Consider the following 26,816-nt stretch of genomic DNA (forward strand, 5'->3'; position numbering starts at 1 on the left):
CAAAATTATTTCAAGGACCGTTAAAAACAAAAATTCTCCTTCACAAATTTTCTGTCCTAGTAAATAAAATATACTTGAGATCACTATAACATGTTAGATTACCTAGCATAGAATGACCAATGTCTGTATCATTAAAGGGCTTTTCTTCTCTAAAGGAAAGGAATGACCTTGCCATTTGCAAAGTATTTCTGACCTATACTAACTTTTGAACTATTACTGGGACAGTGCTGCTTGATCCATGTCAGGGCATGACTCAGAAGAGAGATATAAATGGAGGATGTGAAGACTTTAACCGGCAATAGCTCAAAGAGGCAAAGCCTCTTCCTTCCAGCCGGTTTTATTTGCTGTCCTGACATGTGGTAACAAAGACACAGTATTTACAGAATATCATATCCTTTGACACTCCAAGCCAAATCTGTTGTTCCACATGATAGACATCTGATGTCTTTCCTTGTATAAATTGTACTCATTTCACTTGAAACAGATCATATGCCTCTCCAGTATGCTAGCCTAGAAAATGCTTTCATGTTTTTCATCAGGTCTCTTCTGTGTCTTACATCTCACTTTATATAAATTTCTGATTACAGTCAAAAGATTTCTTGCAGCCAGAGGAGGAGAAGACCTCGTAATGATTTTGGTAATTACAGAATTCACACGGAGAACTTTAAAATCTTACTTTAGGAAAGCTTTAAAAGCACAAACACATTAAAATTTGAAGCTACATTTTTAACATTGTATATTATACTCATGAGTTTCTGCATTTATGCTTTCAGTGTTGAAAAACTGGTAGAGGTTGCGCGACATCATATTGAGAGTTCTAGAAAAATCCAATATGAAATGACTTTAGAAGGAACAGATTTCTTCATCAATAGCGATGTAAAAATGTTTCCTGACCCTGTTCCTGACCCTGTTCCTCCACCAGAATTTCAACGCATAGAAATCTCTGAAAATAGTACTCTAACTATTTCACAACTTACGACACTTCATAAGCAGTTTCTACAGCTGGCGCCTAAAGGTAAGATATTTTTTCCTTTTAACTCCTGAAGGACTGTTTGTTACCTACTTAAAATAGAGTAATTGCGAGCTTAGTTAGTTATCTACATTGTTAAAGATTGTACTACAGTTAAAGATCCTGCAACATAGAAAAGCAAAGTCATAGTGGGGGATGTTGAAAATGTGAAGTAACAGACCACTTGAAAGCTTTTAATAGCTTTCCTATGGGATTTTTATTGTCAAGACCACCTGTTCAGTATTCATCTAATGGGTGTTAGGTTTTACTGTACTGTAATAGGTTTTCAGTACAGTGTGTATCATGTTTACTTTGCTTAAATATGCAAGTTTTTAAATTGAGAACTTAGTGAACTCAGGCTATATTATTTTAAAACACAATTTTAAAATGGTCAGTATTTTCATGAAACTATTATATGGGGTCTATTGTAAATATTAACCATTATATTCTTCAGATCAATGCATGTCTGTTGTTTGGGTGATTTGCAAGCATTAGCCTAGATACGTAATTTTTTTTCCTTTAAACATGCATTTATTTTATATCTACCCTCTAATTATGGAAACTTAAGGCTTAAGAGTCCTAAAAAGGCTTACTTGCAGTAGTTCCTGACACTATATAAATGTTGCAAACTAATTTAGGTAAGGCAGTTTTAACTGGAGATGGAAAGTAGTTACACATGTATTTGGAGAGTGTTTCATTTGTTCCATTTCATATTTGCACCAATGTTCCATATTATAATTATAAGTTTAGTACTATTGCCACTAAGCTTGTGAAATATGATGCGTAAACAAGTGTGTAAACTTGTTTATGATGTGTAAACTGACTCTTCCAGTATAATAAATCCACACAGGTGCAATGAAGTTGATTTTAATTCTTTATTGAGAAATTCTTTTCATGTATATTTATAGAGCAATTCCAATTTCCTTTTGCATATAAAAGCATTTTAGGCAGAAAGATATTTATGGTTTTCCCTTAGAGAGATACATATCATCTTATCTCTAGTGTACAATGTAGATATGTGTAAGCATTTTAAAATCTCCTGTAGAGACCTATTTTGCAGGTAGTATTGCATATAATGCCACACTAAACTAAAAGTTTGTGTGGGTAATTATTTATGTCAGTGCCACAGAGGTGAAACACAGCAGTTTGACTTCTACTTAAAAGGGTTTTTTTTGTTCTAGATCATTCACGATTAAAATTGTAGAACTAAAAAATTTTGTCCATTACAAACTTTAATGTTCTTAATATTTAGGCCAGAACAACTATTTTCGTTGTAGATTTGTAATAATTAGTCCGAAAACTACTGAAGTCTTTATCATTCTACAGTATTTCTCTTTTGATAGTTCTATATTGACTAAAATGACCCAACATGACTTGCATCACTATCTGAAAAAGGAAATTTCTTGTCTTAGCAGTCATGAGACAGTAAAAGAATGCTACTGGTTGTTCTCTGAGACAATGGAAAAGAATTATTGTTTAAAATAAGGTCCCCTACCCCATGTATTTATCTTCTGTTTAGTGCCTATTAAGTTAAGATACTTACCTTTTTTGGATAGCTGAATTAGGATGGAAAGCGGAAGCTGTGCAAGTCATCTTTAAAATACTTTCTCCCAGTCTCTTTCACATTTTAAGACAGTATAAATCACATTCTAGGTTTCCTAGGGCAACCACCTCACTTCACTATAGACTCCTTTCTTTACTAAAACGTCAGGAAAATTTTTCATAGCCTTCTGTCTCCCCTTATTCAATAGAATGGTCAACAGGAAAAACACATCTCAGTAGTTAGTCTCTCACTGAACAAAAGAGGGAAAAACACTAAAGCACCCAGCACAGTGGCAGTGAATTTGTTGAACAGCATCTCTAAAGAAGATACCAAAAGGTAACAAACAAATGCCTACCTTGGAGAACCTCCAAACAGATCTAGATTTGCTGCCAAATGTCATATTTTTTCTTATTCTTACCCACCCTGGCATATCTCACAGCATTCATAGTGGAAATACACATAAAAAAGGACATGGGGCATCGGCTATTGGGCAAGTCTAAGTAGAATAAATAATAATCAGTAATAATAGATCTACTAACCTCCTTGTAGTAGAATAGAAGCAGTAGTGAATAATAAATTTCCTAAAGTAGTTCCAAAAATTGGAAATGAGGCTTTTCTAAAGCATCATGGAGATTACATGAAGCATATTTTACTCAGAAATGTGAGCAAACAAAGAGTAACAAAGGAGGGGTCGTTATATTAGAAGGAATTTTAAATATGTAATATGTGAACAGGTTTCTCACAAGATGCTTGGTAAATGTCAAAAGGAAGTCTTTTCAAGATATACTTAACAATTGCCAAAATTAAAGCTAGAAGTGGGAGTGCCAGTATACTTGAAAATGTTTGATATTCATGGAAGAATTCTTATGAAACAGTTTTGTGTTTCCTAGGATTCTAAAGTTTTAAAGAGCTGCCGATTCTTCACAGACAACTTTGTGCAGTCCTGCACACTTGGCTCTCCATGGAAGCATATTATTCTCCATTCTAAGCACCAACGGACAAAAAAAACCAGCCTATGCTGGACCTTCCTGCCTACTGACAGTATTTTCATTTGAGAGAGAAATTTATTTTTTGTTTTATTATTATCCCAAGCACTATTGCCCAAAGTCAACATCAGTCTGCACTATTTTCACTAACTCTTCGATCAAGTTTTTAACAGTGCTCTAATATATTACCTTGGGAGTGCTTTTTCATAGGAAGAGCTGCGATGAGTCCTAAATGGAGCTAATAACATTCACGTTTTAATTTTTCTCTCTTACAGTATTTCTGAATGCATGCTTATCAACAAAACTAAAATATCTATTAGATGTCATCTCCTTTGGTTCCCTTCAGCACTATCATCTTGTATAACCACATCTTTTGTCATTTCAATTAGCACACATATGGAATGTTTTTCTTTTAAAGCTGTTTCAGAGAATGTAATTTGGGTGTGGCTTTGCATTACCAAGCAGATCATAGTAGATTCTATCCCAGATTTGTTCTCTGTCTCATAACTGGATCACACAGAAGCATTTTAATTTTTTTTCTTTTTCACAAGCATGATCCTTATGAACCATTCCATTTTCATTACAGAAATGATTCTATAATTAGAATAGATAGACGCCAGTCAGGTTTAAAAAAATTCTAAATCAAATAATGTTTAAAATACTTAATTATAGAACAATTAAATAGTCTGCTGAGATGTAAAGGTAAGGGACAACCAATGGTTTGCATTGCTGTTTGTTTTCGAACTGTGAACTTGTGAATTGAATTTTACTATGTTGGTAGATTTGAAGCAGACAGTTATATTAAAGTGTGTGTGTGTGTGTAGTTCAGGTGAAATGTTATCTTTTCAATGGATTATTTTATTGAATCAGAATTATATAATGATCCTGAATAATGTCTACAGATTATGCTTTCTTTCTCCAAGCAATTTTGTAGAAACAATTGAAGAATAGTAATTGCCTGACTTTGATGCAAATAGAGATTTAAGTCCATATGAGAGCATAGGATTAGTATCATCATCTCTAATTTATATCTTTTAAAGGCTATTTATCTTCAATATGCTTTTTTAAAACTTGAAAATATGAAAGTTTTAAGTTTGTGGACAAAGGAAGTATCTCTTTCTAGCCAAAAAATGTAGTAATTTTACTAATAGTTTAATTACACTTCCTGTAATATCTCTTATTAAGTCTTGTATGTTATTTAATTGCAGAGATTTGTGGAGCACATTTAACATGTTGATATATGTTTCTATGCATTTGAATATATATATATATATATATATATATATATATATATATATATAAAACCTTAAGATTTCAGTCAGCATGAAAGAGGACCTCACTACATCTGTGCAGCAACAAAAAATACCTTAATTATCAGTGCCTCTAAGTTTAAAATCCCAATTCTTGTGGTTTGATGAAGACTGGACATATACCAGCTCCAGTAGTAATTAGTGAATAAATTTTGCCAATATTTACAGTGAAATTGGCCTGTAGGGAGTGATAAGTCTATCAACAACTTGAATAAAAGTGTCACATTTTTGAGACTCTCATCTTTTTTATCTAAGGGTAGAAGTATCCCATACTGATACCTTTTAGAGTCCTAAAGTTAAAAGGATATAATTCAGCCCTCAGAGTTAATTTCATTCATTTATCCTTATAAAATTGCGTGGAGTCTGGTATGTAATTTGCAAGGGACTATTATCCAAAGCTCTAGTCAGGAACTGCTTTGGAAATACTTTTTCTTGGTGAAAATAGAAAGGAATATTAATCTGTTCAAATAATTTGGTAAAATTTGATCATAAGGGTATAAATGGTAACATAATTCTCATCTCTAGTATAAGTTTACAATCTCTTAATATTTTGTTGCCAGTGTAAATTTATAATCTGAATGTTTAATAGAGATTTACTGCTTCATCAGTTTATGGAGATACTTTTATATGGTGCCTATAGAAAATTCTCTACTGATGGGCATATCATTAAGAAATAGTCTCTTTTGTATATCTGCCTTATAACTGAGCGATAGTGATTGCTCAGGTTCCATTGAAAATGTCACAGTCCTGGTTCACAGGGTGTAGTGTAAACTTAGACTGCTGTAATTTATAATGCTCCTTTTTAAATGTTTTGTTTTTCTGTTCTCAGTTTCACTAGTGGTCATAACTTAATGTCTTTACTAATTAATTTTTTTGTATTTTTTAAAATTTCTGCACTGTTTATTGAAACATGTAAAGGCTTGTCACTCATTTTTTGTATCAGGGAATGATACTGCCTTTTAAGAAGATTTTAATGAAAAACAATTCTAACTAATGTAGCTTTTCCCACATTAGTTTTCTTCTTGATTTCATTTGATAAAAAAACTTTATGTGAAGAAGTTGCTTCATAAGTTGCTTCTTAAGTAGTACAGGCTGGCTTCCTTTTGTATCCTCTATTCTTTCCATGGTACCACTGCAACTGATCCCACCCTTTCCTATATTCCAAATTTCTTCATGTGAATTTAAAAAAATGTTGGAAAGACTGAAGGCCCATATTTACAGGGAACAATATCCCTGATAGTGGATCACAGGTCTAATAGGGATCTCTGATTCCTATTTCCCTAATCATCAGCAAATTTCCACAGGTTTCCATATGCCTAAAGAAGTAGTAGGCATTACAGAGATGTTAAAATGTTTTTGTCCCTTACAATCTTTTTTGTCCCTTACAAACTTTTCAAGTTGCAGATCCAGTTCTCCAGCCCTCCACCTCTTTTTCACCTTACCTTGTGCTTTTGTGTTTGCCTAATGAAGTTTTTAATCTTTACTGTGTGCTAAGAATATTTCTCTTCTTCTTTTCAGTTCTGTGTATGGTACCTGGGCAAATGTTAGAAAAATCTGGGACCATTCATTTTGCTGTGCATGTGGACCACAGCTGCAACCTCAGATTTTAAGTTCTTTACAAGAATCATTCATACTGGAAATGTATTTAAAGTGCATGTTCGTAACTTCTTTTATTAATATTATGGCCTTTCAGGATGCTTAGAATAGAATGGAACAAACTGTCACTTTTTTCAACAATGGGAACAAACAGTTCTCACAAATCATATAGTATATATATTTATAAAAAAATTGCTCCTTCTTCTAAAATAGAAATGAGTGGCATACAAAAACTCTTTCTCTCAAGACCTTTTAGAGCACTGGAAATACCATTTCTCTCTATGATTAGCTTTATGTACTCATTAATTTTTCATCTTGACGTACACATCACAATAAGGAGGGTGGAGAGTCAGATTTTAGGTCATCTGCAGAGTTACTTTTGTTATTTTCCAGTGAACAAATAAATTTCACATTTTATTGCTTCCATTCTGCATGCCATTTCTCTTGCTTATTTGATTGCTTTCTTTTCAAAGTCCCAAAATTATGGCAAATATGTACTAAAAGAATTATTAAATTACTGGCCAAAAGTAGAGGATAAATGGGATCTAGAAATGAAACTTTCAAAATGTCAGCTTATGGGATTTTCTCCTACAAAATAGAAGGGTGATCATCCTCAGAACAATTTGGGAAAAGCTGAGAACAATCTCAATTCATTAAGAATGTGTATACAGTTCTGAAAGCAGTAATAATATCATTTGCAGGTAAATACATTTTAACAGGATCATGTCAATTACTATGTGAGCATCTTAGGCATTCTGTGTCAGGTTTTTGATTATGCATTTACAGACTTGCTCCAAGTTAACATTTCTGCTAATGGCAGGTATGCCAGGGCACTAATAAGTTTGTGACTTCAGCAGTATTTTCTGGAGACAATTTGCCTAAAAGACCATTCTGAATTCCACTTCATAACTCTGTTCTTCTCTGTTTCAAAAATAGCATTGATGCTGGTGCACTTCATGGATTGTATACTTTCACAAACTTGTAATAGTCAAAATCAAAAATGACTATTTCTTACAGGAATCCTTGGTAGCCTTGAAGGGATTTAAGAGTAGAACAATCTGCTTTCCTTGTTCTCTTTCATGGCTGTTCATTTCAAGTCACTCTCTTGTCCCAAATTAACAAGATTAAAATGAATGAAAAAAGAAAATATGCAGCTGATATTTTATTAAATAAAAATTATTTTATATTTAGTTGTTTCTTTTTAAATTATAGCCATAAGAGCACTGAAGCAATTTAAAAGCAAGACTAATTCTTCTAGCAACAGAGAAGTTGGTGACAGAGGGAAAGAGAAGAAAGATTTGGAAGATCAGAAAACAAAGAGGAATCACCCGTTTCCAAAAATATGGCTAACGAAATACTCCTGGCTAAAATATGATGATAAAAGAGGAATAATGTTTTGCGTACCATGTCGTAAACATAATGTGGATTTGGGGGAAAATATTCATAATTTTTGTTCCGGCACTGATGTATTCAAACTTGAATTTATAAACACACACCAGAGTAGTGAAGCTCATGCTTGGGCTATCTGCATGGAAGCTGCCATTTCTGCTTCACCAGATACAGCCTCTGCTGAGCAGATGTTGAAGAGCATGAACTCCATAACACTGGGTAGAGTTGAAAATAGTTTTAGAAGATACCAAGCTATTACTAGATCTGGCTTTCCCTATGCAGACCCTGATGGAAAGTGCAAACCAGATAAACTTTAAAATTACCTTTCTCAGACTTGTCCTTCTGAACACTTCCCTATTGAGGCAGAACAAATCTTCCCAATTCTGATTATTAATTGCACAGATTAGTCTTCCCACAACAAGTACTCTTACCGACAGGGTATGACTAATACACTTCACAGCTTGAAATACCTTTTATTTCCCTGTAAGAATATTTGTAGAGGTTGCAATAACAATACTGTATCTTGATTTTTAACCTAGGATCTGAGAAAGGGTAGAGTTTTGAAACAAACCACCACAGCCCCCTGGGGCTAGCTCAGTTTCTTGGGAGGCTTTGGGGGAATATTTCAGGGACAAGACAAAAGATCCAAAAGAGGCTCTTACCCCCAGGGTTGATCCAAGACATTTATTCTCGAATGGTTTCAGGAGGGAAGTGAGGGCAAAAGAACAAGAGGAGGAAGAACAGGGGCTTATCTAGGTTCCTGCTCAGGGGATGGCTGGACCTCAGCCAATTGGGTCAAGATAGGAAGGAAGGGTCAAACTACATGGTTACAGGCTCCAGGCGTCCTGAGGAAAACCCATTCCCCAGAGAAATACAGCATAGTTTAGAGAATATATATTTTCAGAATTCTTCATGTTCTAAATGCACCTTTCTACTTCATAATTTCAAAAGGTGGAGCATACCAGCAGAATATATTTCTACCATCAAGGAAATAGCAATGATTTATATTAAAAGATACCTAAAATCAAATAATTTAAGACCCTTGTTGGTTCCTCTCACAGCAAATGAAGGTGTACTACAAAGTAATGTGAGAGAAATTAATGTGAAGTCTTTCACCTTTGAATCAATCCTCTGCTAAATCAAGATATCTCTCTACTTTCAATATAAAATGTACGTAGTAATAGCAGAAGATACCCAGTACCCCACTGTAGTACTACCCTACTGTAGTACTCAGCTCTGCTCTGTACTGTGCTATGCTATACCCACCCCCACACACACATACACAGATATATATATGTATGTGTATATAAATGTATACACACAGTCCCTTTTTGGGGCTTTTCACAGATGTTCCTGTTACTTCTGGGTATAAAGAGTAATCAGAAAAGGAGTAGGTTTTGAAGGAATGCCTCATTAAAGCATGTTAGTCCACTCCAGCAGTTAGTGTGTAGGGAACAGAAATAGAGATACTATTTCTGTAGTTCTACGGGGATCAGAAATAGAGATACTTTTTGTATTTTAGAAATAGAGATACTATTACTATGTACTGTGCATTGTATAAAATATCTGAACTTGTGACTTCACAGACAGAAAAAAATGTTTAGATATACTTTGCCTAATAAGCAACAGGATGTATATTTCATGGAGTAACTTATTAGATATGTGGCTTGTTATTTTATAAGAATTGTGAATTCTAAGGGTTTTCTTTTAAATCACATAATACCAAGAGGATTCTTTTCCCTCATATTTTTCAAATGGAGATTTTTAACGATGTTCATATTAGAAAAAGTTTGAAAATGCGTCCTAAGGATGTCCAACAGGTGAGAACAAAAAAATAAAGAAAAACAAAAAAAATGGTGGTTATGGGTCTGTAACACTGAAGTCACTTCCCTGATGTAGGGCAGGGGCATGTATTCTCATGATCTTCTTTTCATCCATGAAACTAGCAGAATTCCTTCAACCTCACATCTCAGGAGATACATTCTAAGCCTGTGATGATTCTTGCTGCTTTCTTTTGAGGAGTTTTTAGTTTACATCCATCCTTCTTCATACAGAGTTTCCAAAGCTGTATTATAGCAGAAGCCTTAACATCTTGGGGGAGAAGAAAAAAAAAAGATTATTTCCAGTGACTTCCCATGTACTTTCTCATGGTATTGTGATCTGTTATAATCCTTAGAGACTTCTCTATAGAAATTTTATTTTGGCAGTAAGATTCCCTTTGGGATGTTTATTCAGTTCATTATGTCAGCCTAGTGGGGCACTTGACATTTATCTTTATTGGATAGTATCCTTTTATTCTAGACTTTATCTCCCATTTTTGAAGTTCACTTTGAATTCTAATCCTGTTCTCCAATGTGCTTGAAATCTGTTCCTGAATTGTTTTATCTGTGCTGTAATAAATGTATCAATTTGTGCAGTCCGTTTCCAAAAGGTTCTTTGATCTTTTTCTAGTGGAACTTGCTTATTGACCCTGACTGTCTCTCCAGTTTTTCAAAATCTTCATGAATACTTGTTCTTTTTACAAGATGCCTGCTACTCTTCCTAATTAAAAATGTTTAAGTTTCTATTCAGTCTCCTACATTATTCAACTAAAACATATTAGGTTTGGGTTCTTTTATTTTGTACTTATAAAAGGATTTTGTAAAGAGCATATCTGTTTTGAAATGAGTCTTTTTAAGTGGAAAAAGCCAATTCTGAGAATTGTTTTCCTTTTTCCTTCCCAGAGGACATTATTTTCTTTCACTGCTATCAGAGTACCATTTGCATACACCAGTATTCTTTTCTTGGTACCATCTGTGTAGCTGCCCGCTCTCAGCATCTCTCCATTATTATGAAGCACTGACAGCCCTTGAGCTGAAATGATGAGTCACCTCTTGTTGGTATTATAATCAGATACTCAAATACATTTCTGCGCTCTGTCATATATACCCAAATCCACTAAGTCTAGACAAAATCTGTAAAAACACAGTGAGGAACATATTTGCTCCCTCAAGTTTTTGAGGGATTTTCTCTCCCCCATTCCTTCGACATATGTCAGTAGGAGGAATTAAGTCACAGTCCATTTGAAGATTTTGAACTTTGGAATTGTCCCTCATCAGGTGTTTCAGGAGGAGGTAGTAAAGTAAAAGAAATTGCCCTACAGTATATCATTCTATATAATCCTATAGTTAATATAAACAATCATATAGTTTATGTAAGTTGTGAGTGGTGTTTTAGATTGCAATCCTTAATCCCATATCAGACATTAGTTTTGATGCAAGTTTTTTAAATTCCTTATCCCTTAGATACTTTCAATGTATGTTTCTGAAGTCATGTAGCTTCACAAAAAGTGATATGAGGGTATCACTCATTTCATCATTTTGGAATTCTGTGAAGAAAATAAAAATAAAATTTCATTTCAGGAAGTGAGAAACTCATAAGAAATACAGGAGCTACATCTTTTATTGTCATAATGGGAAATCATAGTAGGAGTTTAAACAGTTTAAACAGCTTAAACAGTTTAAAACATAACATGAGGTGACAGAAAGCTAAGCTAGGCTACCAGTAATCAAAAGGAAATGAAAATGTTTAGCAAAAAAACAAAATAAAAATTAGTAGCTGGACTCCTTATGGTAAAGCACTAGAAAATCTAAGACTGCAAAGATGTAAAAAATTTTCCTGCTGTTTTCCGTAGTTCACTGGCTTTTTCATGGACCATAGCCTGTTTTCCCCATGAACCACTAAAATGTTACCTGGTTTATTGAATCTTAAATAAAGTGTCTCAGTAATGATGCTCCTGTGATGCAGGCTTCATTGTGCCACATAGAAATTATCTGATTCTTGAGGCTTGAAGTTTTCATGAAGAGCCCAAATTTCTGTTGACCTTAAAATTACTATATTAGCAATCCAAGGTGCTTTAGGAAACAGCACACAATTTTTTACAATTTTTAAAAGATGTTCTTTCTCAATGTAGATAACTCAAAAAGTTTCAAGATGTGACATCTGAACACTGTTACCAGTCTGACAGTATTTTTCCCCAGCTTTTGTTTTCATGCTGAAATTTGTGGGAGGATAAAAAGGCTTCAAGTCCAGGTGTTTCTCCCTTCTTTCTTAATGTCCCAACAAGACTGAGCTTCCCAAATCTATTTTTGTCCTCCTCTCTCCAGGCTTATGTATGTGTAGGATTTCTCTGCTATATTAAGATGTGCTGAGGGCATTAATCCTGGTTTTCCTGATTGGAGATAAACAGATCTACAGAGATGCAGACTATTAATTCAACTCAGCAACTTGATTTTGAATAATGACACAATGAAATTTATATTCAAACATATTCTTTATATTCCTATCACATGTCTTTTTCATAAACCAAAATTTCACTTCGCTATTTCACTTCAAACGAAGTGCCTTAGCCATAGAATGTGCACAGCTTTGCCCTTTCAAATGGACAAGAAGCTTGACTGGAAAAAAGAAAAAAAATAAGTAAGTCTTTTCAGTATTTCACTGACTGTGTTTGCTTTTAAATGTAATCTGAAAACTCCTGTTTTGATGCCGTGGAATTGATGACAATCTTTTCTCTCAAAATTTAAATAACTTGAAATTTATTTTACATTTTTTTGTTATTACTGCAGAGATTTTGCAGTGAGGTCTCACTGACCCAGGAAAGGCCATTTCTGAAAGAAAAACTCATACGTGTCTGTCAGAAATTTTTATACATAATTTTGTGTTTTACACATACATGAAGTTTGAAGTTTGAAGTTGCTGTTTACTCATAAACAAATCTATTCCTGCTTAAAAAACAAATAGGGTTTGCTGAACATTACTGATTTTTTTTCTTAATAATTCTTTAAAATAAATTTAATGGACCTATTTTTAATTCTCTTATGTGAGTTCTGAGAGGCTTTTCAAATAGCTGGATTTTGTTTCAGAGTTCAGCAGACAACAGTGAATGTTTTTCACCCTATTCTCTAGCATACACTTGCTTTAAAGAGTGAAGATAGATTTATGATTAATGAAAATAGAGCAGAGTGGAAGAAAATATTGGTAGCTATTCAATGCACAGAACTCTGTGAGATTGGTGAATGAATGTGAATGAATGATGATGGATTAGCGATCTTAATGCAGATCAGGACAAGTACCAGTAAAATTGCAGTGCAGTGAAATATTTGAAATTTTGCTATTAGGTAGGTCACATTTGATTAATTTTAAATGAGAAGATTCTGTGTTTGGTTTGGAAAGTATTAGCATTATCTATAGTGCATAATAGGAAAGTAAATAACTTTCTCATATGGCCATTAAAATTTAAAAACAGGAGTTTAAACAATTTAAAACCAGATTTTTTAAAAAACAGGAGTGTGTTTAAAAGGCTAAACATATTTCTATCTTGGTTTTTTATTAGGTTTTATACCAAAGAAAATATTTATTGAAACTATTAGTGGCATGTTTAATTTGAATCTTGGAGTAAATTGTTTTCCTGATGCATGGAAGAACTTAACACTTGGAGATGTAAGTTAACCCCTATATTCTCTTCAACTGGAGTGTTGGTTTGTATAGAAGATGCAGCATTGTTCCTAATATGATAAGATTATAGTATTATAGGACATTATCAGTTTTTCTTTAAAATTCTTCTGTTTCACTAGGGAAGGATCATGGAAGTCACTGTGCCAGGCATTTATTTATTTACAATTTGCAAATTATATCAGTTCTTAAGATGCCATCCAGGTTTTCAGACTTAGAAATGTGAAAACTTCCAAATCTTCCATACTGAATTAATTTTTCTTTCAGATGTTGCTGGTAAACCTATAGAATGAAAATGCTTATTTGTTTTAGCAAGTCTTGATAACAATTTCTGAGAGTAAACTATGGTTTCATTTCATTTCACATGATTTCATAACTTTATTCATATATTCTTCACACTGAGGAATTGCATGAGTAAAACATTTTAATGTTAAAGTGGTGTAGTTCCAGTGAGTTTAGTGCAAAGTAGTCACATCTGTCATCTTGGCTATATGAAAACCTAATCTCAGCACACGAAATTAATTATCCAGGGAAAGTTATCAGTCAAACAGTATCTATTAATAGACCAAATATGCATGTATCCCATGTTCTGTATGTTTTGAGAACTTTTAGTGCTTATAAATCCTGCTTTTCTTTTATTAATAGAATTTTCTTTCCTTGAGAGAACCATTCTTAAGTGAAAATTTTAAATTTTTCATGGAAACAAGAACTTACTTTCAAAAGGAAATCCTCAAAGCATAAGCTAAGGTGTATATATAGATGCCTATTTGGGTACTCAGGGTGTTTATTTAGAGAGATATCAAGGGTACATGACAGTCGAGACACAGTGGCCTATTTTGTTTTGCCCTTTATAGAAATCTGAAACCTCACAAAACCTTGCACATCCTGTCCAGGAAAATACCTAACGTTACATAGGCTATTGAAAGACTTATGTTTATGTACACTTTTGACAATATTTGCTTTTTTGGTTTTATAGTTAGAAAATATGGCATCTGAATTCACAGTGAACTCAGAACTTAGTGACTGGCGCAGATTCTTGCTGGCCGCAGCACAGCCTTGGCCAGTGCCATCTGTGATTCAACTCCTCAAAACCCTGCGTAACTTCAAGGCTGTTGATGTCACTGGATCAGGCTTCGTTACACAGGAACAGTGTATGCAGGTTATAAACGTTTTGTTTTTTCAATCAAATTTTATTTGGTTTAACTCCCTGAATTGAATGATATATTGTTTGATTTATTTACCTTGAGAAACTCCGTAAATCTTAAATGCTTTAGGTCTGAGGGAGATTTCTAGTGAAAAGTATTTTCAGGAAGTTGATGTCCTAATATGTATCTGGTCCATAGTTCCACAAATCAGGCTAATTAAACATTTAAACTTTTAACTTGATTTTCCTACTTTTCCCATAAATTAATCTCAAATGAAAATCCTTTCTGTTTTAAAGAAACTATTGTATATGCACTCTGATAACTATTAAATTACTTGATACTGAATAAGATAATTTGCTGTAAGCAAAAACAAGGATTTCAGTTTCATCTCATCAGCTGCATTTTAATTAAATCTTTCTAGATTTTTTCTAGAATTGATTTTCTCAAGTTAAGATCATTCCTCAGACCCTGAATATGTGGAAAATTATAAAATTCTTCCATTGCTTCTCTGAACACAACTTATATTCACTGCTTTTCTGAACACAACTTATACTTGAATTGTCACATAGTTCAGCCGGGTTTTACAAGAAGGATTATCATGAGTACATTTTTGTTCTTTCAGCAATATTCTGCTCATTCCCACTTACTTTTACTCTGCATTTTTAATCATACTTAGAATTATATTTGCTGGTTCACTCTCTTAGGCCATATCAGCTCTAAGTATAATATATATGCACATATAGGTGTCTACAGATATACCAGTCTTACCAGTTTCTGTATTTGTTTGGTGATATTAAATATAATTTTCCAGCTGTTTTGAATAAACTTCATAGAACCTTTATGGTAATTTGTTTTCCAATCACCTGGCGCTGTTTTTTTAAGAAAAATAAATAAAGGCTGTGTTAGTCCAGAGGCATGTCATTTTCAGAACTTCTTTTAATTGATTTAAAATTTCCAGGAGCACCTGCCAATCCCTGCCCACCACAGACTCTCTAAGAAACAAACTCTGCAAGGCCAGAAAACCCACAAAAAATGCAGTCTATGTGCATTTATTTTTCTATTGTTGTAACTTTTACTGAAGAATTTACAAATAAGCTAACTGTTACAAAATACGTAGACTAAGAATGTACATTTTTAGCACAGGATCCTATTTCAAATGTAATATTAACAGTCAATTAATTTAATCACTTCAGTATTATAAGGTAGTAAATATGCAAAAAACAACTGATTTGAGTAATCTTCCACTGGGAATTTGATCTGCTTCATCTTTCATCTGCGCTCTTTCTCTGCATCTGTACTGGTAAACTGGTAAACACACTGTTGTGGGGCCCATCTCCAGGTAATGGCACTGGGTTATCTCTGCTGTGATATTGTTTAAACAACCTGGTGTGGTTTCACACAAGCGAGTTTTTCTGTAGGAAGTTTGTTAATGCCTGTCCAGATCTAGCTGATCCTTCCTGTGTCTAGAGTATATTACTGCGGAATTGGTTCTGAGCACTTTTAGTTTACAGTTGTAGCTCTGGCTTTGAAGGATTCTTGATCATCTTGTTGGGTGCAGGCAAGCATGGGGAGACCCATGCCTCCATCCTTCATCAGACTGAATTGTATCGACAGTCTCTTCTGAAAGTACTGTCTGGACAAATGCTGTAGGGGTTAGCAAACGATATCCTAAAAGGAATAAACCAGAACATACATAGAAATTCCATACCATAGTCTGCTTCTTCAGCAGCATAGATTTACAGCTATGTAGTTAATTTTCACTTTTCTCAAAAGCATACATTCATTTCTATCCTACTTGATTTTCAGTAATTTCTCAAGTATCTGTTACAACGTACAAACAGCTACTTAATCGTTCTTATGTCATTGTATATTAATAACAAGTTAATAACAAATTCAGTTTGATTAAGTCCAGAAATTAGTAGGACTTAAACAGGACTTGAACAGCTAGAGTATAAAGACCACCTTATTTCAACTTGTGAAAATAAACAAATTTATTTATTTATTTATTTATTTATAAAATCAGGTTGGCTTATGGTTTAATGGAAACGAAGATATGAGCATAACAGAAAGTTGTGAGGAACCTGTGTCTATAGAAAGGCTAAAACACCTCATAAAGGTAACTGAAAACATAGGTATTTTGAAGAGATCACTATTCAAACATGAGAGGTCTCATTTCACAGTTTTTTGGATCTCTGTTTTCAATAAGTGCTGCATTTTTTTTGAATTTTTTTTCAGATCAAGTGGTGCTTCAGAATAATGTAGAGAGGAATCCAAGAATCAGCCTTGAGTATTCTAAATCATAATCTGCTCAGAAAGACTTAATTACTTCTGTTCTTGGTTGAATGACATTAATTTTGCTACACAGCAACCAGCTTTGTAAAGAATGGGAAACAAATAATCACTGCATCTGAGCTCGTAGAATTTTCCATGAAAGAGGGTGCTAATAATAATCTGAATACGAAAAAATGCTTTGATAATATCATGATACAAAATCATGATACAAAGTTTTATTAAGTTCTCCCTTTTCTGTGAAACTCAATTTCTTTCCTTGAATTACTTAACACACATTTATGACTTAATACAGCCTTGATATTTTAAAGCCTCAACATTTTCAAGTATAGTAGCTTTTATTATCAGTAATTACTGTATTTCATCCTTTTCTTTACAGTCCTTGATTTCTGTTTAATTTAATTCCACTTATAGAAATTAATTTGCTTATTTTTGCCCTTTTATAGTTTTTTTTCACTTTATTTGCGGATACCAAAAAAGGCCTTGCTCTGCTGGACTATATTGAGATGCTGCTTTATTTCGCCTCCCACTCTGATCCAGTTGAAGGTGTATACAGAGCACTTAGCATTGCTACTGGAACATATGTCCACAGAAAAATAGAAGCTTCTCTTCCTTGTGTGGTAAAAATATTAGAGAAAAATACTAGAGAATAGTAGTAGTACTTTCAATTTAACAATAACTAGATTCCTCTACTGTCCTGGGTAGCTCCAGTCCTTACAAGTAATCTCGCTGAATGCATGGGAGCATTGCATTGGTAATAATACTCAGAAGGATTCTTTCAAATGTCTGGAAATTTGCTTGCCAGTAATGAAAATTTAAGATAGTGACTGCTGAGTACTCATTGTGCACATGAATGTAAGCCATGCTTTTGCCTAATTGATCAGCTGTCAATCCCCTGGAAGCAGACTGCAGTGTGGCTTACAGTAATGTTATCTCAAGGTGCAAGACCTGGTATTATTGCTGGTCTTATTATTTTATTATTTTCCACTACATTTCTTTGGTGTATTCTGACACATCTCTGTTGTGTTATTTGCAAGTGTTTAGGCTTATCTGTAAACCAGAAGGTTTAATAATAATTAGTTGAATACAAAATAATTTTAAAATTATTTTTTCAGCCATGATGAATGCATTGTTACCTCAAATGAAACTTGTCATTTGACATTATTAGTATTTCTGGAGTATGTTTTTATAGTTAAAGTCTTAAAACTGGAATTAGTCTACTGCATGCATCAGTTACCTATTAGTGAATACTTAAATTTATTGAAGTATAAATAGTTTTTTGAAACATAAATTATTTTTCCATACACACCTTGGGAAGAGGTTGCTGTTCAAGATAATAAAATGATTCATTGCCCTTTCACAACCACAGTGACTCCAGCATTTGCCCAGGACTTAAAGTACAATCGAGATCTCTAGAAACAGTATAGAAAAGGCATTGTTTTACTACACAGGGCAATCATATACATATGCAAAATAGCATTTTATAATTTCAAATGACAGAAGTTACTATACTTCCCTGTGTTTTGTTTGGCACGACAGAGTATTTGTACGCTGCAGAGACTGAATAAGACAAAAAGACAATTAGACTTTACACATTTCATCGGAAGAAGGAGAGTACAGAATGCTCCCAATTAGATATTGTGTTATTAATTTCCTGTGTTTCAGTGGAAAGTTCTAACTTTTGTCTAATTGGATATAAAGCTACAGAATCTGTTCTCCTCTTTGTCATTTTTTGCTTGGTTTGATCTGTTTGGTTGGAAGTTTGGTAATATATAAGTAAGACCACTGGCATTATCACCTATATGTCAACAACTTCTTAAGGTTGTGAGTCACAAGTGAAGGGGATCATTTGCCTTCAACCCAGAAATAACTGGATCTCTGAGGAGAAAGAGATGTCCCATCTAACCTGAGCATTTCCTCATGCCTGCTGTCTCACTCAAGGCATTGGCTCTGTGAATCTGTGCTGTGTCTGATGTATGACCCACAGTGTACAGGCAGGTGGCTTGTGTAATTCAGCTTGGAGAGTCCCTCAGAAACCTAGGAATATACATAAATTAGATGTTAACTGAATCTTGCTTGTGTGGATTCTCTTTGACTTTATAGTTGGCTAGGCTAGTGCACAGAATCATTGAACTAATTTTAAAACGTAATTTTAATATTTGCATTCTTCTTATGCCTTGTGTTCCATGCCTATGCGCTTTTATGATAATCTTCAAACCAAAGAACAACAAAAGAAATTCCATACCACTGAAGTAAATAAGTTTTTTCTATAGGCTTTAGTAGGGCCAGAATTTCATGAGGGTTATTCCACAAACAAAGAAGGGGCAAAAAGGAAATGGTACATTGATATCATGTCATGTTTAAGCCAAGCTCCATCAAATACACAGAGTCTTGAAGACATCCAAAGTAGTTTTCAACATCAAATTAAGAACCTATACCTATGTTTCTATGTGGCTAAACATCCCAATTCTCACTCCAGGTACTGGAAATCGGTAAATATTATCAAAGGAACATTAATCAGTGAAATATAAAGAGTTATCCAGCTTGTCTGTAAGAAGTTTACACCTTAGGTAGCTGGCTCACACATAGGCACTTCTCTTTTTAGAAAAACCTTTTTCTTGTTCTGTGCTGATAATTGTAATGACTTGTCATTGGTATCTGCTTGCAGAAATACATCTGAAGCCTTCATGTTATTAAGAGAAGCTCAGACAAACATATTCTTGAGATTCCTTTTGCTACCTTTGTTTTAAGTCTAAATAATATTATTATTGGTTGTGTAAGGTCAATATAAGAAATCCAATGAGAGACCCAAAAACTTCAGTACTGCTGTTTCTGTAATCTTGATTACTGTGTGTTGAAAAGACTGTAAATTATCTATTCCTCCTGTGCTCAAAATGAAATGTATTAAGGCCCAAGGCACGCAGCACAAGTGTGACTGAACCTCAGCAGTCTCTCCCTCCTAATGAGGAAAGGAACAGTTTGTTCAATTACATGCAATTTCCTGTTGCTAGTGGTTAGTCCACATTGTGGCATAACCTTGTCAAAGCACTGTTCACCTCTGTGAGGTCCTTTCTCAGCTTTGTGCTCACGAATTTCTACAGAAGGGGTTTTTTGTTTAGTTTTTTGTGATTTTTTTTTCTCTTTGACCAGCTCTAATATCCCCACAGAATTACCTAATTGCTTGCTTAAAGTAAACTTAATTATTCTGCATAAACTAGAAAATACCCATTTCTGTGGAGAGCTGGTTAATTGTTGGCCAAAATAGAGTCCTTGCAGTGACTTGATTTGGACTAGAAAATTCATACTTTTTTTTTATGTGAACATCCAGAATTACCAAGTTTAGTCCTTAAATAAACATGAACTTCTTGGTATTTTAGTTTGTAACTATTAAATATTTTTATGGTTTTTGCTCTGAGAAATACTAGTTTTTCTGTGCAATGTTGGCCACATTCCTGGAAAAAGCTTTCTATTAAATTTCTGGTAATGCCAACATTATGGATATTTCTGGACTGTCAGGATCTATTCCTTCATTCTACAGTGCAGTATATAATTTTGTGTGAGTTGATGACATTTGTTTTGTAAGAACTGAAGTCTGGAATTTTAATTTTTTAGTTCTTAATGGGTATTTAATGGAAACAGATAATCTACTGAGAGACTGTTTATCCCCAAGTATGATACCTGTGCCTAAATTTTTAGGATTCTTCAAGCCCAAACATATTTTCAAATGAAAAGACTTTATTAGAGGATGAAAAAGAAGTCTTGAATTACACAGATGAAGGAATGATTTCAGTGGCATCTCTACTCAAAGTGTTTCATACTGGAGGAAGTAAAGATGAAGATTATCATAGATTTAGCTGTCTGGAGAAGGCAGACAGCTATGATAAGGTAGGCAGATTGATTCAAGGATTTTTTTTTAGTTTGCATCATACATTAAAAAAATATGCTGTGATCTTTGCTTTTCCACAATTTTTTTATACAATAAATTGACCACATATCATTTTTACTTAAAGCATTTCATCAAGATGTACCAAGAATTAGGTGCTGAAGATCTGACACCCATTGCAGTTGAGCTCCTTTTGAAGCATCCTTTCATGGAAGATTTGATCAACACATGCCAAGAATACAAACTCCCTGTAAGTATTCCTGTGTGGGACAAAAGGCTTTGTAAATGCACATGCTTAAATTTGCATTATCCCAGAAATGTACATGTAATTAATGTAGATACTGCCAATTTGCAGCATAGATCAGCTATACAGCCCAGCAGCTAGCTGTAGGGTAGATCAGGTTTTTTTTGTTTTCCATGAAAATCCCATCCATCAAAGACTGGGTGGCTTTCTGACCTGTTTTCTGTACAAGTCTTGCTGGCTACAGATTTTCCACTGCCTTGTCTGTTTAGGCTTTGCCTTCCTCCCCATCCATAGAAAGGAGTCTGGTAGAATTATCCTCCCAACAGGATCGTATTACAGGACACTGTAGGATATGTGGTAGATCTTATTCCATTCCAGGCCAACCAGGCAGCAGAAAAGGGTATGCAGAGGCAGCATTCAGGTGTTCTTCCCTGCCATTCCCTAGAGCTTCCCTACTGTCTGCACTTATGTTTAAACATGCATTAGAACAGCTCCACAAAAGGCAAGTTTGAGCCAGAGAATTGAAGCTATTGAAGGTATCAAACTATGGCTGAAGTACAGGGTGTAAGAAAATAGCATGAGAAGAGGAGAGGATGCTTGCATGTGCATGTCCCACATCAAATATGAACAGTCTTCACAAGTTTTAGATGATCACCCACATTGTGTCCCACAGAATGCAAATCTAAATAAGATACATGATAGTCTAGAAGTAATATGCTATTTCTTAATTATAGTCCTCCCTTGTAGGATGTGAATTGCCCAGCATTTATTATGTCACTCATAATTGTTTTTATTAAAAGATAAAATATAAGAATAAAAGAATACATTTACTCAGTAAAAGTGAGGGTTAAAAATCCACTTGCTACAGTAGAAAGTGATAGAAAATGTAAGACAAAGACAAGACAAGACAATTGAAGATTGTAACTATCCATATATGTCCATCCTGCCCATGTTGTTGTCTCAGTCAATTTGGGAAGACAGATTCCATGGAATGTTAAAGACCTTCCCTTCCCTTCCCTTCCCTTCCCTTCCCTTCCCTTCCCTTCCCTTCCCTTCCCTTCCCTTCCCTTCCCTTCCCTTCCCTTCCCTTCCCTTCCCTTCCCTTCCCTTCCCTTCCCTTCCCTTCCCTTCCCTTCCCTTCCCTTCCCTTCCCTTCCCTTCCCTTCCCTTCCCTTCCCTTCCCTTCCCTTCCCTTCCCTTCCCTTCCCTTCCCTTCCCTTCCCTTCCCTTCCCTTCCCTTCCCTTCCCTTCCCTTCCCTTCCCTTCCCTTCCCTTCCCTTCCCTTCCCTTCCCTTCCCTTCCCTTCCCTTCCCTTCCCTTCCCTTCCCTTCCCTTCCCTTCCCTTCCCTTCCCTTCCCTTCCCTTCCCTTCCCTTCCCTTCCTCATTCCTTCTTCCTGACTCTTTTTGTTTAATTGACTACTGCATTTTCTAATTTGACTTCTTCTCACTGAATTTCTTGTAGACCAAAGCATTTTTTAAACCAGCTCTCTAGGTGTGTTCCACCTCAATAACTGTTTTTTATACAACTGTTCACTGACTTTGTAGCATTTAAAATAATGCTGCCTTTTCATGAAGACCAGATGTGATGAAAGCTGAAGTAAAACTTAATTAGGGTGTTAACTGAGTAAATCCATATCTATATGCTAGACAATTTACAGGGACTCTTATGTTGTCACACTGGCCAATAGCTGAAAATCAAACACACCATATCTATTGTTTATTAAAATTTCTGGTTTTCCTTTACCATTTTTAGGGGAGAACTTTGTTATATAGCTTAAAGAATAAATTACAATGCATGTTTAAATTGTATTAGCTACCATCAGTGACCTGTGTTATTTCTGGCTGGTATGACATATAAAGTTCAGGTGTAAAAATTGCCAGTCTTTGAGAAAAGCTGTAGGATAGTGTATATGAATCTTGACAGTAACTGAGGGTTCCATGCATATATTCTAGCCTAGAGTAGTTCCCACATCTTGTTTATGTATTGGTATCATTCCATTTAAATGAGAGATTTTTTCACTTAATTGGAAGGCTCTATTGATTCCTGTATCTCCTGAGTCAACAGTTAGGTGATGCAGATTTTCTGTTCTCATTTTTATTACTTAAAATTTCCTCTTGAATAGGCTTGTAGTGACCGTATCTCAAATATAGTACTCTATGGTTTCTGTACTTAAACCCAGTCTATTTCATTCCTTGACTGAACTGTTAAATACAGACTTTTGTTTTATGCATGAAATCAACACTCAAGGTTACCAAAAAAGTGTTATATTCACCAGCAAAAGGGCATAGAAACCCAGGGGCCATTGTTTTAAGGATGTTACAATTCTGGTCTATTACATATGGACTACAGAAAGATTTTTCCTGGATCAATTCCCTATTTGGGAAACAGGTGAACTTTATTCATTCCAAGACAATATTTTTAGCATCAATTATTTCTGCAGAAATTCTCCTCAGACATGTCTATAAAAATGAAAGTCAACCACAGGGCTGTTATTTTGAGATCTTTTACAAGATAAATATAGCAAGTTAGGGTGTGGTTTCTAAAAGTTAAAATGTTTCTACTAATGCAGTCATAAACAGTAAAATGTAAAATGTTTTGCTGAAAACTATGAAGGGAACATCTAGCTTATAGTTTTTCAAATTTATGTCAGGGTACCTGATTCTCTTAGATCTTGATGACCTGTTCAATTTCAACCATGATTATGTCATATCTTTTAAAAAAAATGGGTTTTAAATGTGAGATATATTGGCTTTTGCAGGGATTTTGTTTTTTCTGCTAGTGGGCTGGCAACATCCTACATGATGGTGACGTTTCTGTCAGCCTTAGTACAAATGTCTACAAATTAATATGCCAAATAGAAATTCTATTACTTTTTTGTCTTGTCTTTTCTATCCTGATTGCAAGGTTTTCTGGTCCTAACTAGAACTTTCAAGTGTTTGCCATTATCAACACATTTTTTTCACGTATCAGATGAAATTTATTCCTTGAGAATAGGCATATGACACTTACATGTGTATGTTTATGAAGGCATTCATTACATGCTCAATTAAATTTTCTTTAAATAACTTTAATAATAAGTGATGGAAGGTTTTTATTAGACTAGCTGATTCAGAGGGGAGAAGCCAGCAAACTGCTTTTTCCACTGTGTGTGCTCATCTATGTGATTTGGTCAATTAAAGGGTTTTCTTTAGGCCTCATTATTTATTACAAATTTTACAATCTGTTCTGAGACTGTCACAGATACAGTAAATACAGAAACAACTACATATTTTAGTAATTCTGCATTTTGATTGTGATAAAGAAAGAGTCCAGGATATATTTCGCTTCTATAATTCTTAATGCTTAATGCAGTATGTTACTTTGAGTAGACTACATTCTTCTTATTATTGAAAATAAGGTAGTTTGATAATTATCATTCAGTTTATTAATATCAAAAACATTATGCATTGGATAAATTGTGTTACATTTCTTATTCTGCTTTCAAATCCTGAATAACCCTTTAAAAAAGCTCTGTTTTTGAAGATAGGGATATTACATCATATTTCTATGTGTTTATGGTTTGAATACATTTAACACAGGCCCTCATTATGCTTGTTCTGTCTAAATTAATTGTCATATGGTTACTGCTGCTAATGTTGTTTATTCTGTTAATCATTTCAGTTACATAATTCAGGTATTCTTTCAGATAAGAGTTCCCTCTGAAGCAGAATTTCTATTAATGTATCATTATCATGAAAGTGCTAACATTTAATGTTTTTTATGAAAAAACATTAGCGTGTTGAAGAACTATTACAAAACCTGTTTATACCCACAGCAGTCATTTAATATACATAACAAACATTCAGAACTCCATGTATCATTTCACAGAGTAAAAGAGCTTCTTGTCACAGGGAGAGTTCACACAGATTATATTAAGTACATCTTATGAACTGGACCATGTATCAAGGTTTTGACAGACGAAACACTGCTGAATCACTGTCTCATCATAAGCTGTAACTGCAATCGTTATGAAACTTGAGAAACACCACTTTCATGTGGTGTTTTAAATGTCCCAGTGTGTAAGAAAAGGAAAATCTAACTCAGTGTTTATGTACCTTGTTTAAAAAAGAGACTTATGTTGTACTTCTCTTGGTTACGTATCCAATCCTTCAATAATCTTAGAAAACTTAATCTACATAAAAGATGTTGGGTTTTATATTAAAGAAATACAAATAATACATGTTCATGTAAAAAAAAAATTCTTCATTAAAGATGGACCTAGTAAAACTGTAGGAGCACTCTATCTCCAGTTTTTTGAGAGTATTTAGTACTACATTAATTTTTATCGAACAAAAATTGAAACTACTTTTTCTGACTCAATTTGCTGAAAAATGCCTTCTTATAGTGAAGTGTTTCCTAGAGCCAAAGATAAATATTAGCACACCTTCTAAAACCAAGGACTGGTAATACTTTTTTTAGCACAGTTCTGTATGCACTGAAATGCTTCTGATATTTTGCAAGTTTGTGAGGCATCATTACATACAGGCAGATCCTGCTTTTGAAAAAAGGTTGTATTTTCAAAATACACATAAAATATAGATTGGACTACATGTATATAAAAAATACTACAATTATATATAATATCCGACTGTTAATTATTCTTCTAAAAAAAGTGTATTCTGACAATATCAGAAAATACTAGAAAATACTAGAAAATACTAGAAAGTTAAACATTTATCTTTGTATTGAATGCTCAGCATGTTGGTTTTTTTTAAACAGAAATTCCTTGTTCATCCTACATACACATCCTGCAGTGGATAATATTGCTGAAATGGGAAATGGAGAAAATTCTGCTAATACAAATTTGTTGAAAATTAACAAATCAGACAATATGTTGTAAAGAATTAAGCATAAAATTAATCTACTGAGGGTATATATTACTCAAAGTGTTAGTTGCTTATTTTCTTTTATATCTATTTCCTGGAATTGTTGTTAATTGTCAGTCTGACATATAACATATTTAAAAAAACCCTTAACCGAAGAATTTTTCTTTGTATGTTTTGAATAACATTGACTGGCTTAAACAATAGTCTTGATCCCTCTTTTTACCAATAATATTAAGCTGATGTTTATGATCTCTGTTTAAGAATTGCATTTTAACATAGTGTTGTTATGTAAAATCACCAAAGGCAATGAAGTCCTTTTTGATAACACAAAAACATCATCTCAGTGATATTATAGCACCTCAGCTGAATGAGTTCCAATGTCCTGCTGGAAGACATTATCTGTAAAATGGGGAATGTGTAATTTACCTCCACTGAAGTTAGTTTTTCACCATAATCTAGTCAGTGGAAAGCTCACCCCATGGATAGGCAGGTGTTATTACTGCAAGTTTTAAGTGTTATTACTGCAGTTTCCAGGCTGCAATATGAAATTACTTTTAATATTTCCTTTTTCCTTTTTATAGGATATTAAAGTCTTTCTCCAAACATCCAAAGAAGTACAACCAATTGATGGGGAACAAAACACATGTGAAGACATCAATGTAGGAAAAATTACTGTTCATGAACATTAAGAGATCTTTTTTCTCAGAATCTGTATGAAATGTGTCTTACAGGTTCAGTTCTCTCCTCCATGAAAAAATGTTTTTTGTTTATTGTTGCAAGAGCAAAGTCCCATTCCAACTACACATTTTCTGTTACTTTAAATAAAAAAAAAGAAACAAAAAAACCCCCCAACTAGCAAAACCACCAACAGGGAAAGTTATGGTTTGCTTATGTTAAATAGTGTGATGATATTTCTAAATTAAATTAAACCAGTTTCTGAACTTAAATAGAAGTGGTAGTGTCTTCATTGAGATTTATTTAAAGAAAGGAATATGTCCAGTTCTTCTAAATGCACTAATATATCTATTCAGCTTTTGTTATATGTACAGTTTATTAATTAAT

General features: G+C 34.0%; 1 protein-coding gene across 1 annotated transcript in view; it reads left to right on the forward strand.

Moving 5' to 3' along the window:
• Window positions 1–26,584, forward strand: part of SPEF2 (sperm flagellar 2) — an 80,431-nt gene extending 53,847 nt beyond the window's left edge. The window contains exons 27-34 of the mRNA XM_066339609.1: window positions 774–1,015; window positions 13,208–13,314; window positions 14,303–14,485; window positions 16,495–16,587; window positions 17,207–17,380; window positions 20,457–20,645; window positions 20,771–20,893; window positions 26,336–26,584. Of these exons, the coding sequence (XP_066195706.1) occupies window positions 774–1,015; window positions 13,208–13,314; window positions 14,303–14,485; window positions 16,495–16,587; window positions 17,207–17,380; window positions 20,457–20,645; window positions 20,771–20,893; window positions 26,336–26,443 (1,219 nt within the window). The 3' untranslated portion in view covers window positions 26,444–26,584. The remainder of the gene's footprint in view (window positions 1–773; window positions 1,016–13,207; window positions 13,315–14,302; window positions 14,486–16,494; window positions 16,588–17,206; window positions 17,381–20,456; window positions 20,646–20,770; window positions 20,894–26,335) is intronic.
• The last annotated feature ends 232 nt before the right edge of the window (window positions 26,585–26,816 follow it).

The sequence above is a fragment of the Sylvia atricapilla genome, chromosome Z (genome assembly GCF_009819655.1).
Source record: "Sylvia atricapilla isolate bSylAtr1 chromosome Z, bSylAtr1.pri, whole genome shotgun sequence".
Taxonomy (NCBI): domain Eukaryota; kingdom Metazoa; phylum Chordata; class Aves; order Passeriformes; family Sylviidae; genus Sylvia; species Sylvia atricapilla.